The sequence below is a fragment of the Callorhinus ursinus genome, unplaced genomic scaffold, assembly GCF_003265705.2.
Source record: "Callorhinus ursinus isolate GAN/ISIS: 27379988/994484 unplaced genomic scaffold, GSC_fseal_2.0 scaffold38, whole genome shotgun sequence".
Taxonomy (NCBI): Eukaryota; Metazoa; Chordata; class Mammalia; order Carnivora; family Otariidae; genus Callorhinus; species Callorhinus ursinus.
The window spans coordinates 1398661-1422433 of NW_027397100.1; the positions used below are offsets into that span (position 1 = coordinate 1398661).

Genomic DNA, 23773 nt, shown 5'->3' on the forward strand with positions numbered 1-23773 from the left:
GGAAATTAGGGAGTGAGCCATGCTGATAACTGGATCAAGAATGATCCAGGTGGAGGGAACAGCAAGTGCAAAGCCCTGAGGTGCGAGCAGGCCCAGGATGTCCAAGGAACAGGGGGCCTGCGTGGTTGGAATGAGTGGATACCAGGACCGTGAGATCAGGTCATGGTGGTTCTTTCTGACCCTGGAACAGGTCTGGGATCACCCCCAAGATCCTTACAACCCTTCCCTCCAAAAGGAGGGACCTCAGTGGCCTCCGAAGCCAGGCCCTCTGTATTTCTGAGAGTAATATTAAAAATATTTCACAACCAGTGCAGTTCAGAAGACCAACCGAAAGGGACACTGACCATAAATAACCTGGGGCAGGCCCCTGGAGCCCCCACTGTGCCAGGCTTTACCCCCTTAGTGGCTTGATTGTGTCAAAGTTGGGGGCGGGCACGGGGGGGAAGGCTGAGGCAGCAGGAAGGACTTGGGCCTCATAGCGTCAGAGCTATTTAGACCTTTTTGGAAGCATTTCAATACTTTAACAACCGGTAGTACCTTGCCCACGCATTATTCCAGTGGTATCCTGAGTTGGCCCCAGGAGATACAAACAGCCCCGGCTTGACCTCGCCAAGTTCACAAGTCTTTCCAACCCGAGGGCCTGAAGTTCTGTCCCAACTGCCTCTCTTTGATGGGGAGCCGCCAGGTGCTCCCATCCTGCGTGACCCCCCTGGAAGGAGCTCCAGGAGCGAGGGTGGCAGCCGTGCGCTAAGCTCAGCACAGCCGTGGAAGGGCTCCTCTGCCAGGCCCCTAGCCCCTTCCCACGGCCTGCCAAGCCCCCTCCTCCTCACCATATAAATATCCTGGGTGACAAACAGCTACCCCAACCCATCTGTTTCTCTGTACACATTTGTAGCCAGTTTGGAAACGTGATTTATAAATATTGCTTTTGCAGCCAGGGATTGACACTGATGTATGTCAGGCCAGATGGATGGATACAAGGCTGGGTGCAGTTCCTGCCTGGAAGGGTGGGGGAAAGGGGCCGGGGTGACCAGCAGCTTCCCCAGGTGAAGCCAGCCGCTGCCCCGGAGGGCTGCTCGGGACGTTCAGGGATGGTGCCCAGGGATCCCCTTTGGTCCGGTGGAGGAGTGGCACGGACCAGAGCTCTGAGAACATACGCCTCCATGGCCAAAGGCGGCAACCCTGAGAAACAAACATCGCCTCTCCACTCCTCTGTGCTTGCTTGGGAATTTGAGGCTGAGCCAGAGCCAGCCACTCATTTTTCAAATCTGTCTACTTCTCTGTGCTTCTACTACTACTATCCTCTCACACCTCAGACACACATCTTCCTAACTCATCTTCCACATCCACTCTCGTGTTTTAGAGTAGAAACGCCCTTGCCTAGAATGGAGGCTCAGCAAGGGCAGGGACTATGTCTGTCTTATTCATGCTCTAGCTTCAGGGGCTAGGATAATCCTCACATCCAGAGGGTGTGAATGGATGATTTGTCGCCCGGTCTCTTCTTGGCTTAAAACCCACCAATCGATGGCCTCCCGTTGCTTTTAAGAAAATAACCCCAATTCCTTACTATGGCCTCTAAGACTTTCCATGATGAGCCCCTGCCGCACCCTGCCCCCGGTTTGACCTTGACTCACTCTAGCCATCACCTTCATCCCTCCAGTCACAAAGGACTGCTTTAGTTCCTTGAGCATAATGATGCTTCTTCCAACCTCTAGGCCTTTGCATCGGCTGTCCCCTCTCCTTGAACTCATCATTCAGGACTAGGCAATAATATCACTTCTTCCGAGAAGATCTCCCTGACCTCTCTCAGACTAAGTCAGGTCCTCTGTTAGGTGCTCTTCCTGTACTTTTCCTTCTTAGCACTCACCATGGTTTGCAATTGTAGACTAAATTGTGGGTTTATTCAATTAACATTTGTCCCTCACATTAGAATATAAGCTCACATCCAGGAGTATGGTTGGTTTAGCTCCCCACTGTTTTCTCCCTGCGACTAGAATGGTGCCTAGGACATAGTAGTTACTCAATAAAGATTTATTGGATGGCTGGGTGGAGGATGGATGGATGGATATGGGTGGGTGGATGGACAGAGGATAGATGGATGGATGAATGGAGGATGGATGGAGGATGGATGGATGGATATGGGTGGGTGGATGGACAGAGGATAGATGGATGGATGAATGGAGGATGGATGGATGGATGGAGGATGGATGGATGCATGGATGGGTGGTTGGAGGATGGATGGATGGGTGGATGGATGAGGGATGGATAGATGGTTGGACGGATGAATGGATGGATGGATGGATGGATGGTTGAGGGATGGATAGATGGATGGTTTGATGGGTGAATGGGAAAAAGAGCTACGTCACCAATTCACTGGATAAATTCAGACAAGCCACTTCTCTCTGAACCTTAATTTCCACACGTATAAAATGGAAATAATGTCACAACTCTTGGTGGTTGGGACAATTAAATACCACTCTCTATTTAAAGCATCCACACAGTCCTTGATGCATAGAAAGCCTGTAGTCAGAGCAGAAGAGTCCCACATCATTCCCTTTCCCTCATCTTGCTCTTGGGAAGGCAGATATTTTCACAGCCGGCATTGATTTACCCTTTGACAGGCAGCTGAAGCCAGAGATTGAGGAGCTGACCCGGGACAACAGTTACCCCAAAAGTTGCAGTTCATTCAAGTGTCATTCTTCAGGTCTGGCTTGGTGCCAGGGCAGAGACAGGCACACGCTAACCCAACGCAAGGTGACAAGCACTATAGCAGAAATGTGCGTGGCACCTGCATAGTCAGAGCAGGGTGGGGGAAGCCATAAATCCTTCCTTCCCAGGGAAGCGGAGAAAGGAGGCCACAGAAAGGAGGTGACATTTAGCTGGAGCGTGACAGATGAGGAATTTGCCCAGCAGGAAGGTGGGGAGGGTGTTCCCACTAGCGGGAACGAGGTGAGGAGAGGCAGGGCAGCCTACACGGAGAGCAGGCCCATGGTGCAGCGCAGGGAACGTGGGGGTGGGGCGCGGCCGAAAGAACAGCCAGCATTTATGGGGAATTTCCAGGGGCTGGGACCCATTCTGAGGGTTAGGCATGAATTTCACCATAATCCTCACGCCGATGTGCTACTGTTTTCCTCAGTTACAGGTGAGAAAACTGAGGTCCAGGGAAACTAAGTGAGCTCCCAAGCGAGTAAATGATCGACTAGGCATGATTTTTTTTTTTTTAACATTTTGATGGAGATTTTCAAATGTGTGTAAAAGTAGATAGAATAATATCACAAAACGTCATGATACCATCACACGAGCTTCAACCCATGACCAATCTTGTTTGAGCTGGACCTCAAGTTCGCGTCACAGATGTGTTCAAGGTCACACGTCAGCTCTTTTCTCCTGCACTGTGTCCACGACTGGGGGAGGCCCGGAACTGATTTGGGTTGACGGGCCACAGAGCTGGGGAAGGGACCCAGCCTACTGAAGTCTGAGGGCAGAGAGACTAGCCGGAAGGCCGTGAGGGCAGGAGGAGGACTCAGGAGGGAAGCCTGGACCCCCCCACAGGACGGCAGGGCACCCCGGTGTGGAGCTGGCTGTGAAGGGTGGGGGTAGCAGCCAGCCTGGCTCAGAGTAGGAGCCTCCACACTGGCATCAAAATGATGGAGGCTCAGGGATGGCCTGACCCATACAGGAGAGGGTGGGAGAGGCAGGAAGGGCAGGGGAAAGTGGGCACCACCTGTCGCCAAAGCCCATGCTCCGAGACCAGAGAGCCACCTGAGTCCTGCCTGGCATTCCCAGCAGCTGACTGAAGTGGTGTCATGAGTATGACTTGTGTTAGTTCACTGTCCTCTCTGGTCGCACATGTAGGAAGGAGACCCTGGTGCACGCGAGTCCCTCATCAGGCCCCAGGGGCCGTGCCCCAAGCCCTCCAGGCTCAGCCTCTTAGACTCCCGACAGAAAGCTCCCTCAGCCAAACCCAGGTGCCAGAGAAGACATTCCCAGTCTTCTCCGTGACCCAGGACTTGTCAGGGGCCCAGTAAGCCATAACCCAAGGACCCCAGGACCCCAGAGTCAGGGTGCATTGGGTAGCTGGGGTAGAACAAAAGAAGGCCACTGAGATGAACGAGGGAAAAAATTAACATAGCCAGGGACAGGACCTTGGCCCAGCCGGGGACAAAACCTTGGAATAGCTGAAAACAGAATCTTGAGACAGCTGGGAATAGCATCTTGTGACAGCTAAGGACAGAACTGTGGGCTACACGGCTGGGAGCAGGTTTGTCAGGCAGCTGGGGGCAGAAGCTGCGGAGATTGGGGAGCAGATCCGTGGGTCACCCGGGAGGCAGGAGCTCGGGGTGAAGGGCGGCAAATCCCGAGGGGGCATCAGGAGGTGGCTGGGACAGGGGAGGCCGACCCGCCTCACCTGCCACTCCCTCTTTCCGGAGCAGACAATACGGCGGCGGTGCACACGCAGCACCTGGGCTTCAACCGGCAGGAGCAAGACGTGTTCTTCCTGCCCATCCTGGTGGTGGACAGCGGGCCGCCCACGCTGAGCAGCACGGGCACGCTCACCATCCGCATTTGCGGCTGTGACAGCTCGGGGACCATCCAGTCCTGCAACACCACAGCCTTCGTCATGGCCACTTCCCTGAGCCCCGGCGCCCTCATCGCGCTCCTGGTCTGCGTCCTCATCCTGGTCGGTGAGTCCGGCCAGAGCCACACCCCCGCCCCGCTGGCCTTCACCTTGGGGCCCTGGATGTCCTTCCTGGGAACCCCCGCGGGGGCCTCAGCTTCCCTCTCCCACCAGGAAGGGCGGCCCAAATGATGTCCGAGCTCTACCGTGTGGGTCCCGTGACAAGTCTTCTAAGAACCGAGCAGCTCCACCCCCAGTTCCAGAAAATGTCAGCCCCACCTGAGACTCCTTGCATGCTGGCCACACTCTACATTTTTAAAAACAAGCATATTATTTTAAAAATCTCTCATGTCCACCGTCCTTTTTTATTCTCCATGTAGGACTTTTAGTAAAGTCCTTCTAGTGAAAAAAGGCTCTTGTGTTCCTCACAACCATGAAGCCAGGTGTATCATCCCCATTTTTCCGAGGAGGAAAGTGAGGCTCGCAGGGATTAAGTGGCTTGCATAAGGGTACATAGTCTTCCAACTTGACATCAGGCCTCCTCACCCTGTGTTCCCTTTTACTACGCCACCTGCTCTGAATCTCAGCTGGGGCAAAACCCCGGTGGCAGCTGGGGCAAAATCTTAAGACATTTGGGGAGGCAAAATCTACTCCGGCAGCAACCCCATCAGCAGCCAGTGGAACCCACAAAGTGTCACCAGTGAAGAGGTCAAGTTCTAGGAGCTAAGCTGGATTCCAGTGGCCATAAATCCACCTCCCCCTGTTGCAGCAGAAAGGCCTCACCTCTGCTCTGGCTGCTGGACTTCAGCGACCAGCCAGAGCGCGGGGAACCCAAGAGTGGTCCAGATTGCAGATACCAGCTCTGCTCAGTTCCCTGGGAGATGTCAGCCGCCTGACCCCTGCCACTGGCGTGGTGGCCACTGTCCACCCCACCGAGAACCTGCCAGTCGCCAAGCCGCAACTCCTCGGGTCCCTGCAGAGGCCCTGGGCAGGCTCCTCCTAGCTGCGAGGCCCGGGCCCCCCTTCTCTCCCCTCCCCAGCCCATGGCTCAGAAGCCCTTTTTCCAGAGGGTGCACTTTACAGCGGTTTCATTTTCCGAGGCAGTGCAAACAAATTTCTGCCTAATTGCCCACAAACGAAGAAAGTGCACATCAGTGCTCTAAAGGTGACGGGCGGAATCGCTGATCAGGCCTGGCACATCTGTTGCCTGCCGCCCGCACTCCCCACCATCTGCTCTCTCGGGCATCCCCCTCTGCAGCTCCCAGCCTCCGCTCCGAAAGCTGTCCATCCATCTTTCCCACTTCTCTCCTGACACCTTCCCTCCCTCCGGACCTGTTCCCGGGCCCCACCCCCTTCCCTGTCATGTGCCACCTTGTTAGGTCATGGGCTGGAACCCGGCCCCATGGCCCTAGCAGCTGGCTCTGGCCACTGGCCTGGCTGGAGATGTTAGGAGCAACAAGAAGAATCCAGTGCCTGGCATGGTACCCAGCGTGCGTCTCTCCATCCACCCACTCACCTACCCATTTAATCCTCTCAGTGGTTCATCAGCTCCTTATTTATCCATCCAGCGAGTCCCCCCGCCCCAACCCCATGTGCTAAACTATTGCAGGCGCTGGGATCCATCCACGAACAAAAAACCCCCACAAAGCCCTGAGTAACAGGAAAGTTAGGGTTGCCATCGCAGAGATGGGGGAGACGGAGGGCAGGGAAGGGGGAAGATTATTTCAAGGTTAGACGTGTTCAGTGTGAGATTCTCTTGGTCAGCCCAGAGGACTTGTTGAGGAAACTGGACGGATGATCTAGGTTTCAGGGGAGAAGTAAGTCCAAGCTGAAGGCCGAGATGTGGGCGCGGTCAGCCTCGAAATGGACTGCAGGATAGCCCCCACAGAGGGGTGTGGATAAGGCCCAAGGACCAAATCCGGGGACGGCTGATGTTAAGGGGTCAGACAGGCGAGGAGAAGCCTGTTCAGAAGGCGGAGAATGAGTGATCAGCGAGGCGGGAGGAGGAGAGAATGTGGAGTCCTGGAAGTCAAGTGCAGAAAGCAAAGAAGGAGCAGTGCTCTAATTCTTCATCCTGACACTCACCACATCTCCATCCACCTCTACAGTCAGTCATTCACTCAACAAGCACCCTTCAAGGGCTTACTGCCTGCCAGGCACCGAGCTAGGGGAACACTTCCTGGGGCCCCAAGGGGGAGTTTAGAGTGTGTGTTTGGGGTGGGGGAAGCTGTGGTTCACAAACCTGAGCTGCCTGGGCATCACCTGGAGGCTTCATCAAGACAGACTGCCAGTAGGTCTAGCACAGGATCCGAGATGTCACGTTTCTAGCAAGTTCCCAGGAGATGCTGCTGCTGGTGGTCCAGCAGCTGCGCTCTGAGAACCCGTGTGACAGAGGGAGAAACTCCTCACCAGGGGAGTTTGGAGGTGAAGGCACTGAACCTGACCTGGAGCTCGTCGGCGGTGGGGGGGGCGTCCCTCCTGCAGAGGTCGTCTTGACCTGAGACCCAAAGGGCTAAGAAGGTGCTCAGGACTTCTGGAATAGATAGAGGAGAGCGAGGGTAAAAAAGAAGTCAGGTTCAAGACATCTTTCATTCCCCTAGCCCCATCTGCCCCTCAACTGCCCCCTTTGCACCCCCCAGAGCCTAGAGACTTCTCAAGTTGTCTCTCTTCATAGAGTTGAGGATGGAGACATCAGAGGTTGGGTCCAGCCCCAAACACCCAGGAAGTCTCTTAACACTGCCGTCAGTACTGCCACCGCAGCCTGGTGGTCTAGCCTCGATTTGCACACCTCCCAAGATGGGTGACTCATTACCTATCCATATAGCCAGTGCAGTTCTGACTGTAGGAAACGTCTTTTTGCACAGAAATCTAGGAAATTTGCACCAGTGGTTAGGCTGGGCCAGCACTGCCGTGTGTGAGGGGTGGGGGGTAGGGGTCCCCGGAATGTCCTAGGCAGGCCTCGGCCCTCACTTGCCCCTTCTGTCTCCCCCGCAGTGCTGGTGCTGCTGATCCTCACCCTCAGGCGCCACCACAAGAGCCACCTGAGCTCCGACGAGGACGAGGACATGCGGGACAACGTCATCAAATACAACGACGAGGGCGGCGGCGAGCAGGACACCGAGGCCTATGACATGTCGGCGCTGCGGAGCCTCTACGACTTCGGCGGCGAACTCAAGGGCGGCGACGGGGGCGGAGGCGGCGGGGGCCCGGGCGGGAGCGGGGGCGCGGGCAGCCCCCCGCAGGCCCGCCTGCCCTCAGAGCGCCACTCCCTCCCGCAGGGGCCACCGAGCCCCGAGCAGGACTTCTCGGTGTTCAGGGACTTCATCAGCCGCAAGGTGGCGCTGGCGGACGGGGACCTGTCGGTGCCGCCCTACGACGCCTTCCAGACCTACGCCTTCGAGGGCGCGGACTCGCCGGCCGCCTCGCTCAGCTCGCTGCACAGCGGCTCTTCGGGCTCCGAGCAGGACTTCGCCTATCTCAGCGGCTGGGGCCCGCGCTTCCGGCCCCTGGCCGCGCTCTACGCGGGCCACCGCGCGGACGACGAGGCCCAGGCCTCCTAGCCTACCACCCACCACCCCCCTCCCCCCGGCCCTGCCGTCGGGCGCGCCTCCCGGCCCACTCAGGGCCCCACGGGGCCCCAGGACGAAGCACTTCCCGGGCTCACCCCCTTCCCCAGCCCTCCCACCCTCCGAGGGCGGGCGGACAGGAGGCGGACTTGTAGGGGGATGGACTCCCCGACGCACCCCCCCACGCCCCGCCCCGGGGTGGGGTGGTGCGTGGTGCAGCTTTCGCCCAGACCTGCCGGAATTACCGGCCACGTCATTAAAACTGCAATGGGACTGGGCACTGCGTGGCTCTCGGGATAGAGGGGAGATGGCGCGGCATGGCTGTGTGAAGGGGCGGGTTACCCACTCCCTGCTGGGGGAAGAACTCTGGAGGGAGGGTGCTGCTGAGGTGTCCCCCCCTCCCAGGTCTCCCCCATCGGAGTTAAGAGAGAAGGAAGGCTGTTCATTTACTAAGCGCCTACTGTGTGCTGGGACACTGTACAGAGACCATCTTAGTCGTCATGGAAACCATGAGGTGGGGCCCTGCAGGCAACAGATGGAGAAGGCCACCCAGAGAAGTGGCTGTGGCCCGTCCAAGGACACCTAGCCAGAACGGTGGAGCCTCTGGTACTGACTTCCCAGCTGCCTGGCCTTGGGCAAGTTACCTCACTTCTCTGGGCCTCACTTCCTCGTGTGTCACATGAGGCTCATAACAGAACCTACCTCGAAGAGTTGTGAGGATAAAAAGCGGTCATGTGTCACGTGGTTAGGACAGAGCCTGGCACATAGTAGGTGTTCAATAAATGCTAGCCTTTGATACTATTGTTATTTTTGTCATTATCAGAAGCCCGCCGGCCGGGCTCTCTCCCTCACCCAGTCGCTCTCCCCTTCTCCCAACATCTCCAACGGAGAAGGAAATGGCCCCAATTGTCAGCTCTGTTCCTGCCCAGAGTAGGGGATAACGACATTCCCAGTGACTGTGGAGCCTTCTCGAGTCTCAGGGGGGACTGGGAGAGGACCCCTGGCAGGGGTGCCAAGAGAGGACAAGCTGGGCCGCTCTGGGACTGGGGTGACGTAGGAGGGTTGGCAGGAGATGAGGGGCCGGAAGCCACTGGGCATGATGGGGACCTTATCTGTTTGGTCCGGGAGCCCATCAGTCTCCCCATCCATGGACCCTCCCCAAGTTAAGAACTTCAGGGTTGTCTTCAAGAGCCTCCAGCTCTAAATCCCTTTGATGACAAGATATAAGTCAATTGTCCTCCCAGCCCACCCCCAAGTGAGTCATTCATTCTGCATTGATCGGCTATGAATACCCGCTCCTGCTAGCTGGGCAGCCTTCATCAAGGTCCTCAACTGCTGAAGCCTCAGTTTACTCATCTGTAAAATGGGGCTAATGATAGTCCCTCCCTTAAAGGGTTGTTAAGAGGCTTAAAGGAGATAATGCATGTTAAGCTCTGATCCCAGTGCCTTCCTGACGCATTGAAAATGCTTAATGGATGCTCATTAGCTTTATTTTTATTTATTCACTTATTTATTTTTACTCCCCCAGGGATCGTTCATTGATTCCCTCCACATTTGCCAAGGTCCACTGTGACAGATCCAGAGATGGTCATCATGCCCGAGTGCCTTACCTGTATTATTTCATCGAAATTAGATACTGTCAGCCCCACTTCACAGGTGAGGAAACTGAGGCCCAGAAGGTAGTAACACACCCAAGGTTACACAGGTCGGAAGTACTTCCTGCCTTCCAGCAACTGAAGGCCCCAGAGGGCTGGGCGTGATGAGCAGAAGCAGCCAATAATAATGCACTTGATAAGAGTTATAGCAGAACTAACAGAACAACGTCCTGAAAACACTGAAGAAAGATTGAATAATTTATGGAGGGCTTCCCAGAGGAGGTGACTCCAGCTGCCTCTTGAAGAATGACATGTATGAGATGACCAAGCAAACAAGAGCATTCCATGCAGACAGAAAAGCATCTGCAAAGGCAGGGGGAGGGGAGAGGCCAGAAGCCTGTGGTGGTTTCAGGGACCATGTGTGGTCCCAGGGGCTGGATCACTGGGTGGAGCAATGGTGAGATGTGAGGCAGGGAAGGCTGGTTGGAGGCAGGTAGAGAAAGAACTCGAAGGCCAAGCCAAGGAACTGGATGCTTTGCTGCATTTGAGCATGTGTCCTGATGGCAGGTATATGGGCCGAGCGAGGTAGTCCCAAATTGGGTGATATTAGGACCCTCATCCCGTGTAGGACGCTTTGTCCATGTTCCTGTATCTATCGCTTCTACAAATGGGCATGGTAACTCGGGGACCCTTGGGGAGACAGGTGGTCCCCTCTCTCATTGCATGTGCTCAGCTGTCACATACAGAATCCCAGTGACATTTCTCAGATTGGTTTTTGCTCTCTCCGCTGTAGAGGGGAAACTGAGATCCAGAGGAGTAAAGTGACTGGCTCAAGGTCACCCAGCTGGTCTAGGACAGAGCTGGGACAACACAGGACCCCTAATTCCAAGTCTCTGTTCTTTCCACGTAAGCCGGTTGCCTTGACAGATTCTGCCCCTGCCGAGAAGGAGGATATAGTCAGTTTACCTGTCCAGAGGGACGTACAAACGTGGAGTCACAAGCATCCTTGAACATCTTCCAAATCGCTCACATGGGGAGTGACCTTCCCAGGGTCACACAGAGTTAAAATCCTGCCAGAAATAAAGAATATTATTCATCTAGATTCACCTTCTGAGCCTCTGGCTCTATACCATTTACCAGCGGTGTGACTTTGGACGTGTTATTTACCTTCTCTGTGCTTCTGTTTTCTTATCCATAAAGTGCACATACTCAGAACACCTACTCCATAGGGTGCTAGTGAGGATAAAATGCAGTAATGACCACTGATACCTGATACTTACGGAGCATCTCCCATGTGCCAGGCACTGCTGCAAGCATATCACATGAACTAACTCATCTAATCCCACAACCACCCAATAAGTACCCTCATTTTATGGGTGAGGAACTGAGGCACAAAAAGTTTGAGTCCCTTGCCCGAGATCAAATAACTGATAAAGAGAGACGCCAGGATTTCACGGAGGTGCTCTGGCGCTCGGCACCTCCCACATCAGCAGCACACACAGTGGGGGGTACACAGGAAGCACCGGACACGTGGCCTGGGTGCATCTGATGTTGCCATTCTGTGCCCCGGAGACCTTGTTCTCTGCTCACTGCTGCGTAGTCCAGCCTGTGCGAGTCCTCAGCCTCCTCATGATTTCTTCTCGTTCTGGAGTGGGGCTTGGAGGGAAAGGCCATGCTCCCTCAGTCCCCTCTGCTTCCAACTCCTGTGTCCCCACAGGGCCCTGAGCCAGCCCAAGAGTGAAATCCAGTGAGTCCAGCCTCCGTCCTGGGCTCCACCAGGTGTCCACGAACGCCAAGGATGGCAAGCACTTTGTGAGCAACTGTTCTGAGGGTCTGGGGTCACAGAGCTAGCCTTTGGCCATCTGTCTCTTTCGTTCCCACCAAATTCCCCCAGAAGCTCCAAATCCTCTCCCTGTGCTGAGCAGAGAGCACGGCTGCCCCAGACTCTCCCAGCTCCGTGCTCTAATTGGCCACACCCAACTCTTATCAAGGCGCTCAGAAAGCAATGAGCCTTCCATTTACCATGGCTGCCCTCTTTTCAAAGCCTCAGGGAAAATGAAAAGAATTCCTCTTTACTGTCATTGTCTCTGTCACCGTCATCATCACAGGATAAAGGAGGAATCAGGGTCATGAGCAAGAATTGGCCTATAATTGGCCAGGAATTTGAGAGCCGAGGATATTAATGACAGCGACAACAGCAACAGTTAACAGGGACCACATACTTCCCTAGCCCCTGCTGCATGCCGGGCGCTGTTCTAAGCCCTGCATGTAATCATCACCAGCACAGGTAAAACCCATGGAGGGTGGACTCTATGTTTACTGTGTTTAGCTCTTTACATAAGTTGCATTGTTTAATTTTAAGCAGGTACATGATTCTCCCTATTTTACAGATGAGGGATCCAGGGCTCACAGACGAGGAGAGGCTTGCTCGAGGGCACGGAGCTTGTAAGGGCGGGCCATTGCACACACACGCCCCACAAGTCCGCACAGGACCAGGACAACTCAGATTCTGAGCAGAGTTTGGGGCGGAGGGGGTGTGGGGAGAAGAGCGGCTGGGGAGAGGGGAGGCACGGCAGACAGATGGCTGAGCCGGGGAGCAAGGTGGAGGTGGGGCTGCCGTGCACGCCCAGGTCCGCGTCTCCGGCGTGTACCAACGTGCGTGTGTCAGCATGTGGCTGTGGGCATGCGCCGGGGAAGGGGGAGGCCGGCGCCGAGCACCCAGGTCAAGAACTAACCTCCCACCTCCTGATTCAGGCAGCTGAGAGAGCCAGCTGCTGTCATAAGGGGCGGCTAAGCGCCCGCATCCATCAGCCAGCAGTCATCACGGCCCACCCCCGGGTCACGAATCAGCGGCTCCACTTACCTCCTGCCAGCAAGCGCTCTCGGGCCAGCTTGTCCCCAGCCGCCGAGCCTCTGGGAAATGTAACCCTGTCAAGCCCTCACTCTGAGGGCAGAGGGTTTACGCTTCAGTGTGTGCACATGGGTGCACGCGCGCAGCCACGTGCTCTTGCCAGCACAGGATGCCTGCACGTGTGGACCCTCAGACATGCTCCCACCTGGGTGCACAGTGCAAACCCATGCCTGCTCACAGCCATGCACACAAAACACATCTGCAGCTCTGCATATGTGCTCACGCGCCCGCGCTCTCCATGGGGGCTGCAGGCCAGCTCTCACGGGTGCACTCGCATTTGTACACAAAGCATACACGTACCTTCCATGGGTGTGTTTTCTTACATATGTGTGCGTGTGTGTCCGCTGATATGCTTCCAATGTCCCATGCAAGCACGCACTCACACACATTCATGACGCTCCCATGCGGTTACCCAGTACGTATATGTGTCTCCCCTCAGATGTGCTTGTGTGCACGAACTCCTAGCCCCAGGCACACATTCATACTGCTATTTGCACATTTGCATGCTTGCATGGGAAAGCATGTGTAGCCTCAGGAGCAGTCAGTTACAAACTCTAAATTCCAGGGCATAATGCCTATAGACCTGTTTGAACACGTGAGCATTTGAGTCTGGGAGTACAAAATAAACATGATCACTCACAAACATCTAAACAACAAGGCATCCTCCAACAAGCGTTCAGAACTTCACCAAGCAGGGGCGCCTGGGTGATTCAGTCGGTTAAGCATCCAACTCTTGGTATCAGCTCAGGTCATGATCTCAGGGTCATGGGATCGAGCCCCACATCGGGCTCTGCATGGAGCATGGGACTTTCTTGGGATTCTCTCTCTCTCTCTCTCTCTCTCCCTCTGCCCCTTCCCGCTCTCTTTCTCTCTCTCTCTCAAAAAAAAGAAAAGAAAAGAAAAGAAAAACAACGATATATACCCCCCCACATCTGCCTGCCTGCATGTGTGTACCTCCACTTCCAGACTGCAGTCCTCAGGCATCTAAGCACCTCTAGCCACGTGTACTTTCAGGCAGGCCCAGCATGGTTTGCACACAGCCACGCCACATGAGCCTGGCTCCACACACATGCATGCACACACGCAGACATGTGCCTCTGAAGCCCATCTCCCACGCGTGCATGGGGTCAGAGCCCTGGCACGCGGGTGCACACAGCCCCCGCTAGGGTGCAGCCTGCCCTGGTCCCAGATTGTCAGGTGTGCTGGGGACAGCAGGAATAGTGCCCACACACAGAAATCGCCACTCATGCAGAATTGCATCTGCCGCAAACTTCTCATTTGCTGTGCAAATGATGATTAAATGTTATTGTGCAAGAGAAACCGGCAAGGAGGGATTCATTAGCTTTATTGTCAGGAAGGACTCCATGGGCTCCAGCGTCCAACTCCAAGGCTGGCTTAACCCCCTGTGTGCCAGGGGGCGCCATGCTCACAGAGCATGAAAGCCCAGGAGATGAATCCCAGCACTGGGCCCACGTGAGCCAGCCAGGGTGCAGAGAGCACTGGGGAGAGAGTCGTGAGTCCAGGTGGCCACTCCAACCTCGTTGCTTGGACTTACTTCATTCATCAAATAATCTCTCACCCCATGTCACAGGAACACGGAAACACAGGTGCCATGGTCCCTCCTGAATGCACAGGGCTTCTTGGATGGAGAATTGCTTCCAGGCCAATGGAACAACTTAAGCAAGGACTGGAAGGCTTGGAAACACAGTAGCTGGCAGGACTTGTCCAGGAAACACTGGGCTGGGCTGGGCAGGGCAGGTGGAGGGCAGATTGTAAGGGGCCCAGAAAAACCCTTCCCAAGAGCTTAGGCCTTTTCCAGAGAACAGTGGAGAACCGCGAAAGGTACTTAGGGCTGACAGATAAAATAAAAGGATCCCAGTTCAATTTGAATTTCTGATAAATACCAAGTAATTATTTTAGCATTAGTATGTTCTAATTATTGCACAGGACATACTTAAACTAAAACACTTAGTCATTGTTTATCTGAAATTCACATTGAACTGGGAATCTTGTATTTTTATTTGCCATATCTGGCAAATCTATATATGGATTAGCATCTTAGACAGATCCCCCTGGCTGCTGTGTCCAAGGTAGATTAGAGGGTGAGAGAAGAGAGAGGAAGACCTGTGAAGAGGTGAGGAGGTCACAGTCTCACTTTCCTCTTTAATCAAAGAACCCCCCATTTTCAGCTGGGCACATGGCCACTATCACAAGGACCACATTTCCTGGCCTCCATCACAATTGTGTATTGTGTGGACTGACTTGCAGCCAATACAATCCAAGCAGAATTGTCACATGGCACTTCTGGGACACCTCCTCCAAAGACTGTTGACCAATGCTTTTTGCCTTTTTTCCCTGCTTATCCTCCTTTCTGCTGGGTGAATACAGCTGAGATGGCTGGAGCTCAAGCAGCTACCTTGGGCCATGAGGACAAAGGCTGTACCCCATGGAGGGCCAAACAATGAACTAGAAGGAGACTTAGTTCCTTTCAACTTCATGGGGCCACCATACCAGCCCCGAACTGCCCCCACCCAAACCTGGATTCCATGAGAGAGAAATAAATTTCCAATTGTTGGAGTCACTGTTATTTTGTTTTTCTGTCCCGAGCAGCCAAGTGTGATTCTAGCAGGTACAAGTAACTGACACAGGAACCTCAGTGAGAGATATTGAGGCCTAATCTGGGCCAGCAACAGTGGATTCAAGAAATACTTAAAAGGAAGACCCAGCAGGAGTAGGGTGGGTATATCAGGATGGGGGTAGAGAAGGTCCAAGGTCAAAGGATATAGAAGGTATCCAGGCTTGAGGGATAAGGACAGTGGAGCTCGTAATGGGCCAGGGAACTCAGGAGAAGCCTATGATCCGGGATCATGGGAAGTCAGTGTGGTTTGGGTATGTTGAGTTTGAGGGGCCTACAGGCCATGTGCACTAGATGTGGAAATACAGGGCTGGAGCTCAGGAAAGAGGAGGGGCTCACGAGCTTTGCTGGTCACCCTCATCTACAGGATAGCTAGAGTCCTAAGAACAAGGGAGGCCCGAGCAGAATGCAGAGTCATGGGATCAGAGGGTCCAGGTGAACTCTGAGAAAGCATCAGGTGTGGGTGGAAGGAGAAGAGCCATTGTGACCTGTTTCCCCAACTGTAAAATGGGGGCAGGGGAGAAGGGTAACCTAACTGACCCCTAAAGTTCCTTCCCAATCTAACATTCGAGAATTCTAAGGTGTGATCTTAGACCATTTATTTCCCCTCCCTGTGATCAGGTTCTCCTTTGGAAAATGGGGCTAAAAATAGTACGTACCTCACAGGGTTGTTTGGAGGACAAAGTGACCCACACTCGTGCCCAGCTCAGCCCCAGGATAGAGTAAGAGCAAAACGAACGACAGCTGCCAGGACATGGACGAGAGGCTTCATGTGGGTGAGTGAGCAGTGGGATTGAGTCCCCTTCCCACCCCAAGCCCAGAAAGAGGCCGCAAGCCTGGGGCCCTTCACTGAGACCTCTAGTGGGCACCTGCTATATGCAGAACACAGAAGCAGGTGGGGGAGAGGGGAAACAATGGGGAGAAGGCGTGCTCACCCCTGGAAAGGTGAAAAAGCCCAAACTTGCCGGGAGAGGTTGGAGGAAGCTAAGACCCCGGGACAGGAGAGGGCTTGGGAGAGGGGCAGAGGTAGGGTTATCTAACCCAGAAGAAGGGCCGATAAACTGAGGCTTTGGGGCTGAGGGCTCCGAGCTGGATCCCGCTGGGCAGAATGAAGATGTGCCGGCCAGCTGAGGACCATGGAGAAACCTGTGAAATGGGTCTTCTGGGAGCAGAAGAGGCCGGAAGGAGAAGCACTTTTGACCTTACACGTCCCCCACCGCCGCTTGGTAGGGCAGCTGCAAAAAAGCACCAGAAGCCGAGTAGTCTAAACAGGCGGGCTTTACTGTTCCACGGTCCTGGAGGCAGGATGGCTGAAATGCAGGTGTTAGCAGAGTTGGTTCCTTTGGAAGGCTGAGGGGGAAGGTCTGTGAGGGTCAGGCCTCTCTCCCCGCTTCCCTCTGCGTGCTGCCTTCTCCCGTGTCTCTTCGTACTGTCTTCCCCCTCTGTTTCTGTCTCTCGTCCAGATTTCCCCTTCTGAGGACACTAGTCACATCCGATGAGGGCACCACCCAACCCCAGTGTGACCTCATCTTGACCAATCACATCTGCAATGACCCTATTTCCATCTAAGGTCACATTCTAAAGTACGGCCGGTTAGGAGAGCAACACGTGAATTTTAGGGGGACATCCCCCATCCCAGGCTCAGCAGCAGCCGTCACCACAGACCCCTCGCTGGGCTCCCTTACCGGGGCTGTGTGTGTCCTCCGCCCTCTGGTGCAGGCTTGTGCAATCTGAGGGAGGAGGCCTTGGGAGTCTGATGCCAGCTGGGATGGGGTAGGGATGGGGTAGAATTTCCTCTCGTGTTCTTCCTTCATACGCATCGATTCCCTCAGAACCTCACATTTAACCGCAGACACACACTCACACACACACACACACACACACACACAGACTCTCCATTCAGAGAAAACCTCAGAGCCCCACTCATACACAAAGGCACACAAAGACACTCACATGGAACCCGCACACACAAAGACACACGTAGACTCTTAACGCATCTTAATCTTATGCACCTGCTCAGAGCCATGGAGACATGCACACCCCCCAGACACACAGCTGCATGCTGGCACACCCACACAGGCACAGTGACAGTCGTGTTGAGATGGATGCGCAGAGACACATCTCTGACCTCACGATCACACATGACACAGCTCTGCTCCTGTGCATTCTCATTAGCCTATACACCCACACACAAAGACACAAAACACAAGGACACAGGCATTCACGTGCACACACACACACAGAGGCTGTCTGCATACACAGGACTTTTTAATCCCGTTGTGGTTGGCAGATCCTGGCATGCACACAGCATCCCTGTGGCCTCACCACTCACCACTCTCTCCCTAGTAATTGGAGGCAATTTAATCCCCATCCCGCCCCACCAATCACAGGCTCCACAGGGCAGACAGCCATCAGAATGCCCCACCATGAGGGCAGCAAAGCAGTGAGCCCCCGCCTCATTCCGGTTTCCCCATCTACCTCTGTAGTCGAAAAGGGATTTGCAAACCTAGACACACACACACAAACACACACACACACACACACACACACAGAACTCCTGAGACTATATACAAACATACACATAATCACATATACACAGAAACACACACAATTGCACGCGCACACACAACCGCGCGTGGAGGCATAGGAAGAGAGTGTACACGACACAGAAAAGGCCCCCTGAGATAGATGATGTCTATATCCACCCGGATACACACAGTTTCGTGTTTAGTTAGGGAGACGATGTGTACATCTTTCCAGGAGTTCTACTTATGTGTCAACACGCAGGCAGACGGACAGTGACACCTCAAGATGGAGGACACCCAAACACAGCCACACACAGATCTCAGCCCGTCCTCAGGGAACATCCACCCAGGGTGGCTGAGGTGTGACACCGACACGCGATGACAATGAGGCGGTGTTCGGGCAGAGAGACACGGGAGCAGGGGTACACACACATGCGCACAAAACACAGGACCCCTCGCCGGCCCTCTGCATGTCCCCATGGAGACCCACGGTCCCTGCCAGTGGAGCCCAGATATGGCGCCATTCCCTCACCCTCCAGGGTGATTTCCCAGGAGAGGGGGGGCCGACCCCCCCACCCCCAGCCATCAACCTGCTGTTTGTCACTCCATCCTGGCCGGTGCGCTGACATTCATAGCCCAGCACTGAGATGATCACATTTAGCTGTAATGTACCACAGATTGCACTGACATTTGGAAAATATCCCACCTCGGGACCCATTCAACTTCAAACTTTTTTCCTGGAAAAGGAGAGAAATGGCAGAGAGGGGGCAGCGAGGGCCTGCAATGTTCTGAAAAGGAGCTGCTTCCCAGCCCAGACCCCAGAAGCTGAGCCTCTCAGCCTCTCCTCCCACAGACCCAGGGGCACTGGCTGCCCCATGGGCATCTACCTGGGGACAGAGGGATGGAGAGGAGGAATGGGGGTTCCGAAGACAGAGACACAGTTCCAGACCACACAGCAGGTCTTCACGGATGATCCACTGGGAGTCTGTCCATCAGGTCTGGGGCCTGGGGCCTGTATCAGTCGAGCACCTACTAAGTGCCGGGCTTTGTTCTAAACATGTTACATACATGACCTCATTGGGGATCGGAAAACCTCATGAGGTAGGAACTGCTGTCGGGTCCTTTAAATGAAGGGGGACCTAAAACTCAGAGAGCTGAAGTAACTTGCTCAAGGTCACACAGCCAGGAAAAGCTGGAGCCGATATCTGAACTCCATACCTGCCCTTTTTCTGCCCGCACAGAGTGAAGACATCAGGTGCACAGCGGAGTCGGGCAGATGTTGAATCCTACCCTGGAGCCTTTCCCCTTTTCCTCCTTCCAGTCTTCTCCGCTGCCTCTCTCTGGCTCCCTTACTCTCCTCTCATCTCCACCACCCCCTCCACCTCTCTGAGCAAAACCAGTGTCACCAGCATGATGGCACCGTCTGGAAAGGCTTCCTGGAAGGGAGGGGGAGGACGAGGGCCTGAGCTGCGCCTGGAAACTCGGGTGTGCATGGGTAGGACTGACGTCTGCAGAATTGATGTGCTACCCTCACAGAAAAGCCGCTGGAAACAGAATGTTTGGACCCTCCTTATGTGACAGCAGCAGAGCAGGGCTTGAATGACGGAGACTTACCTGGGGTGGCCCGGGCCTCTCTGAGGTTATGCCCAGATGGGGGGTCTGGGCAATGGGGCTGTCCGGGTAAACGAATGGCAGCCAGAGATGTGCCTACCTTTTCCCCAAACAGGAGCCCACAGAGGACCCCGCTTAACTGAACTGGGTAGTAATGGTGGAAATGCACACAGCGTGGTGGAAAAAAGACATTTCAAAGGCAGAGTGAAAATGACATAGTCCCAGGTAGCCCAAAAAGAATAGAAGAGGCGGGAAGATTGTCTGGTTCTCTGATGAGCTGATTAATCTCCTTAAATAACTTACAGTCCAACTTCCCAAAAGGCAAAAGAAAGTTAGGTTAATCTACTCTAAATGATTCCTGAGCTTTCTCAGGGGTGGTAATCAATACACACACACTCTCTCTCTTTATAAGTAATTCTCAGTAATTGCAAGAAAGAGGGTTTTTCTGTGGAAAATGACATTCTAGCCACAGAGAGAATCCCAGGCAAGGGGATCAATTGGCTTCCAGCTGGGGAGCCAGCCCTGCCAGTGGGGGGACGCAGTGGGATGACCACCATCACATCACATGGTGGACCACAGGGTCATCCCAAGGTCTGTCTTCCTGCAGAAGCTGTCATTGACTGGGGAAAGGGAGACCAAATGGGGAAGGTGAACTGAGATCTGCAGCAGAAACAAAGACTGATCCCTCACAGTGCCCATCGCTAATGTCATCAAGAGCACCACTAGTGCTCAGCACCAGTGCCCATCCCTTGTACGATAAAAGCACCATCAATGGCCATTACCAATGTCCTTGGGAGCACAACAATGCCTAGCACCAATCCCCTGAGGACACTGTCAGTGACTTTGGGACACCACCAAGGTTCACCAGTGCCCTGCAAACCCATCATCTATATTTTCAGGAGTATCCATCAGTGTCCATCTCCGAAGCCCTGGGCAGGCAACCTCACTGATACCCCCAAGCATGGGGACTGTGTCCTTGGTAGTCATCTCTGTATCTCCATTAGCCACAGTGCCTGGCACATAATAGGAACTCAATAAATATCCTTTGAATAGATGAATAAGTGAGTGAATGGGAAGGACAGGAACTTCTTTGCCCTGTTGGCCACCCTACTACATTATCCTCAGAAACTTACTCAGTGCCTAGCCAAGGAGAATGCTCCATAACTGCCCGCTGGATGGACAAGCTGGTGGATGGATGGATGGTGGATGAATGGTGAATGGATGGTGGGTGGATGGGTGGACAGAGGATGGAATGTGGATGGATGGATGGATGGATGGATGGATGGATGGATGGATGGTGGATGGTAGGCGGATGCTGAGTGGGTGGATGGTAGTGGATAGATGGCTGGATGGGTGGATAGTGGGTGGATGGTGAATGGGTGGATGGATGGATGGGTGGATGGATGGAAGGCAGGAAAGATTGGATGGACAGATGGATGGACAGACGGATGGATGGATGGATGGATGGATGGATGGATGGATGGATGGATGGGTGGAAGAAAGGATGACCTTTGGAGCAAAGTCAGTGCCATCTGTAATTCCAGGCAATCAGCCCCCAAGACCAGAGTTCAATATGCAGTAATCCTGAAACAGAAGACAAGCCCGCCTACTGCCCCACCCCTAGTGGTTCTGGGACCCCATGTGAGTCTGATGGCTTCACCTGATTCTCTCCTTTGCAGTGGGGATGGGCGTGGGGATGGAGATGGGGAGAGGCAGGGAGGGTCTCTCACCTCCCCACCCTACTCTCCCTGCTCCCACTCTCCAATTTTGAATACCATTTTCTAGAATGTCCCCAGGTACTGGAAGGAAAGCTCATTACCTGTGATCTGCCCACAATAACGTCAGTAGCTTCCTGCAGGCTGGGGAACCAGTTGCCATCAACTCTGGCTGGCAGTGGGGTGGGCAGGTAGGCTGAGGTGGGGGTACACAAGCTCTCATCATCAGCCCAGCCTCTCTGCAGATGCCAGCGTTGCGCAGATCCAGCCATGACCCCTAGCAGAGCTGACAGCCCAGTACCTCCCAGAGGGCCACCCCGGGATGGGGAAGACTCAGTCCACCTACCACGTATTCCACACCCACTGCATGCCACCCACTGCCCGGCACCACCTAATCCAGACCCTCAGGGCAACCCTAGGAGTCAGGCCCCATCACTAAGGAGCCCCACTTCACAGTTGAGGAAACGAGCTCAGAGAGGTGAAGGAAGTTGCCTAAGGTCACACAGCAAGGATGTGGCAGAGTCAGCACGTGAACCCAAACCGATCTGACTCCAGAGCCTGGCTCCTGTGGATGGCGGTTGGCAGCCCCTGAAGCCAGGTCACCCAATGCCACCAAGGTCATTGCCACACAGCAGCTTGGGATGAGAGCACTCTCATTGCAGATGGGGTTGACCACATGGCAACAGAGAACAATCTCTCTCTCTCTCTCTCTCTCTCTCTCTCTCTCTCTCTCTCTCTCGGCAACATCTAACCTCTGATCTCTGTCAGTCACCTGGCTGTCTCCAAGATCCGAGCCCCATGGGATCTGTATCTCAGGTCAGAAGGCAGGGCTGATGGAACCTGGCAGGGGAGTCTGCTAGCCCATAGCACACCTTCCCATGAATTAGAAAAAGTGGCCCCCCTTCGTCCAGGGGGAATGCCTGGCAACCTTGTGCAGTGGCCAGGCTGCACCTCCATGCACAGCAGCCCTACCTTTGCTTTGAAATGAGATCTGCTGTTAAATCACAGAACCTTGGAACTCCGACTCTAGAAATATTATTGAATCGATCCAGGTTTTCCCCATTTCAGCCATTCAAATACCATATTCATGATTTCTGCCATATCCAAGTAGCACCTGGATTACTATTTACTGAATCTTATTCTTCCAACGACCCCCTTTTTATACTTAATTTTATTTGGGAAGCAAAACATTCATCAATACATTAAATGGAAAAACAGTAACAGAGGACATAGACGGAGACGTAAAAACAAATACACTCAGATAAAACGCTGTTATCACTACCTGTTCTGATAATGCTGTCAGCAGAAGTCTTCAGTCTGCCTCACGCCCTCTTTATAACAAAGGGAGGTTACCGAGAATTAGCGAGGTGTGCAGACACGTCAGCACCGGGCCCATCCTTTCTCTGACCCAGTCGGAGAAGAAGGAACGAGAGCTGAGAAGGAGCCCCCCGTCTCCCGCCAGGTGGTAGTTCAGTGTTATTTAATGCTGTTGTGGGTCTTGGGGCCATGCAAGTCACCCTCGTGGAAGCACTAGGCTTGATGCTGTCAGGGTTCCCCGAGGCTGACCTGCCTGGCCACCGCCATGGCCCAACGCAAGAGCTGAGGAGAGTTCTCGCTCACCTTGATTCTTTCACTATTGGCTGTGTGTCTTTGGGTGAATCCCTGCCCCACTCTGTGCCTCAGTTGGACCAAATATCCTCTACGGATGCTTTCAGCTCTGATAGTCTAAAATTCTGAGACCTAAAAGGGGATGATAATATTGTCTAGGATGAGGGTTGGCTAACTTTTCTTGTAAAGGGCCAGATCAGATAGTAAACATTTTCCACTTTAGGAGCCAGGCCGTATCTGACAACCACTCATCTGTGCCGCTGTAGTGTGAACGCAGCCACAGACGATGCGGGTGGGCATGGCTGTGTTCCAGTAGACCTTGCTTGACAAGGACAGACAGGGACCAGCCACAGGTGGTAGTTTGCGAAACCCTAGTATAGATCTGGAAGGACAGAGGAGGCCCCAGGATCAGGGGCAATCGGTCAGGGTCAAGGTCTGCGGTGGGTCGGGTGTAGGCCCCCTGTGAGGCCCCAGCCTCCCCTCCAGGAAGGCCCACCACGTGCGTCCCAGGCAGCCGTGACCCCGCTTCTCCTCTTCCCTTCCAAAACCTACTATTCATAGGAAAAGTTCGAAGTCATTCTTCGAGGTGAAATCGTGGACCCCCTCAGAGCTGACGGGGAGTAGCCAAGACACACACAAATTTCTGGACACTGCCCAGTTTGGACCTGAAATCTCACTCCCCTTCCTCACTTGTCATGAAGACAAGTGTCTTTACCCTCTGGACCTGGTTTTTTCCAACTACAAAAAAGAAAAGAGAGGACTGATACATACCCATCCTCATAAAGTTAATTGCAACAGGGGAAAAATTAATCTTTACAAAGCACTCAGCCCACGCTAAGCCCTCCACACCTTACCTGTTATTATTATGAATAACAATACCGAAAACCCAGGGTGGCCCAGCTCCCACCATACAGCCCCGCCCTCGGTCCAGCAGGGCTTGCCCGCCGCACGTCTGCTGCACAAATCACGGCCATCGATTTCTTGGAAGG

General features: G+C 54.0%; 1 protein-coding gene across 2 annotated transcripts in view; it reads left to right on the forward strand.

Moving 5' to 3' along the window:
* CDH22 (cadherin 22) overlaps positions 1-9084 on the forward strand; it is a 67640-nt gene extending 58556 nt beyond the window's left edge. The window contains exons 10-11 of one of the 2 annotated variants that reach the window (XM_025875475.2): positions 4434-4685; positions 7613-9084. In XM_025875475.2, coding sequence (XP_025731260.2) covers positions 4434-4685; positions 7613-8178 — 818 coding nt within the window. In that variant the 3' untranslated portion in view covers positions 8179-9084. The remainder of the gene's footprint in view (positions 1-4433; positions 4686-7612) is intronic. The other variant, XM_073880333.1, reaches the window with a different exon arrangement.
* Positions 9085-23773: the final 14689 nt, after the last annotated feature.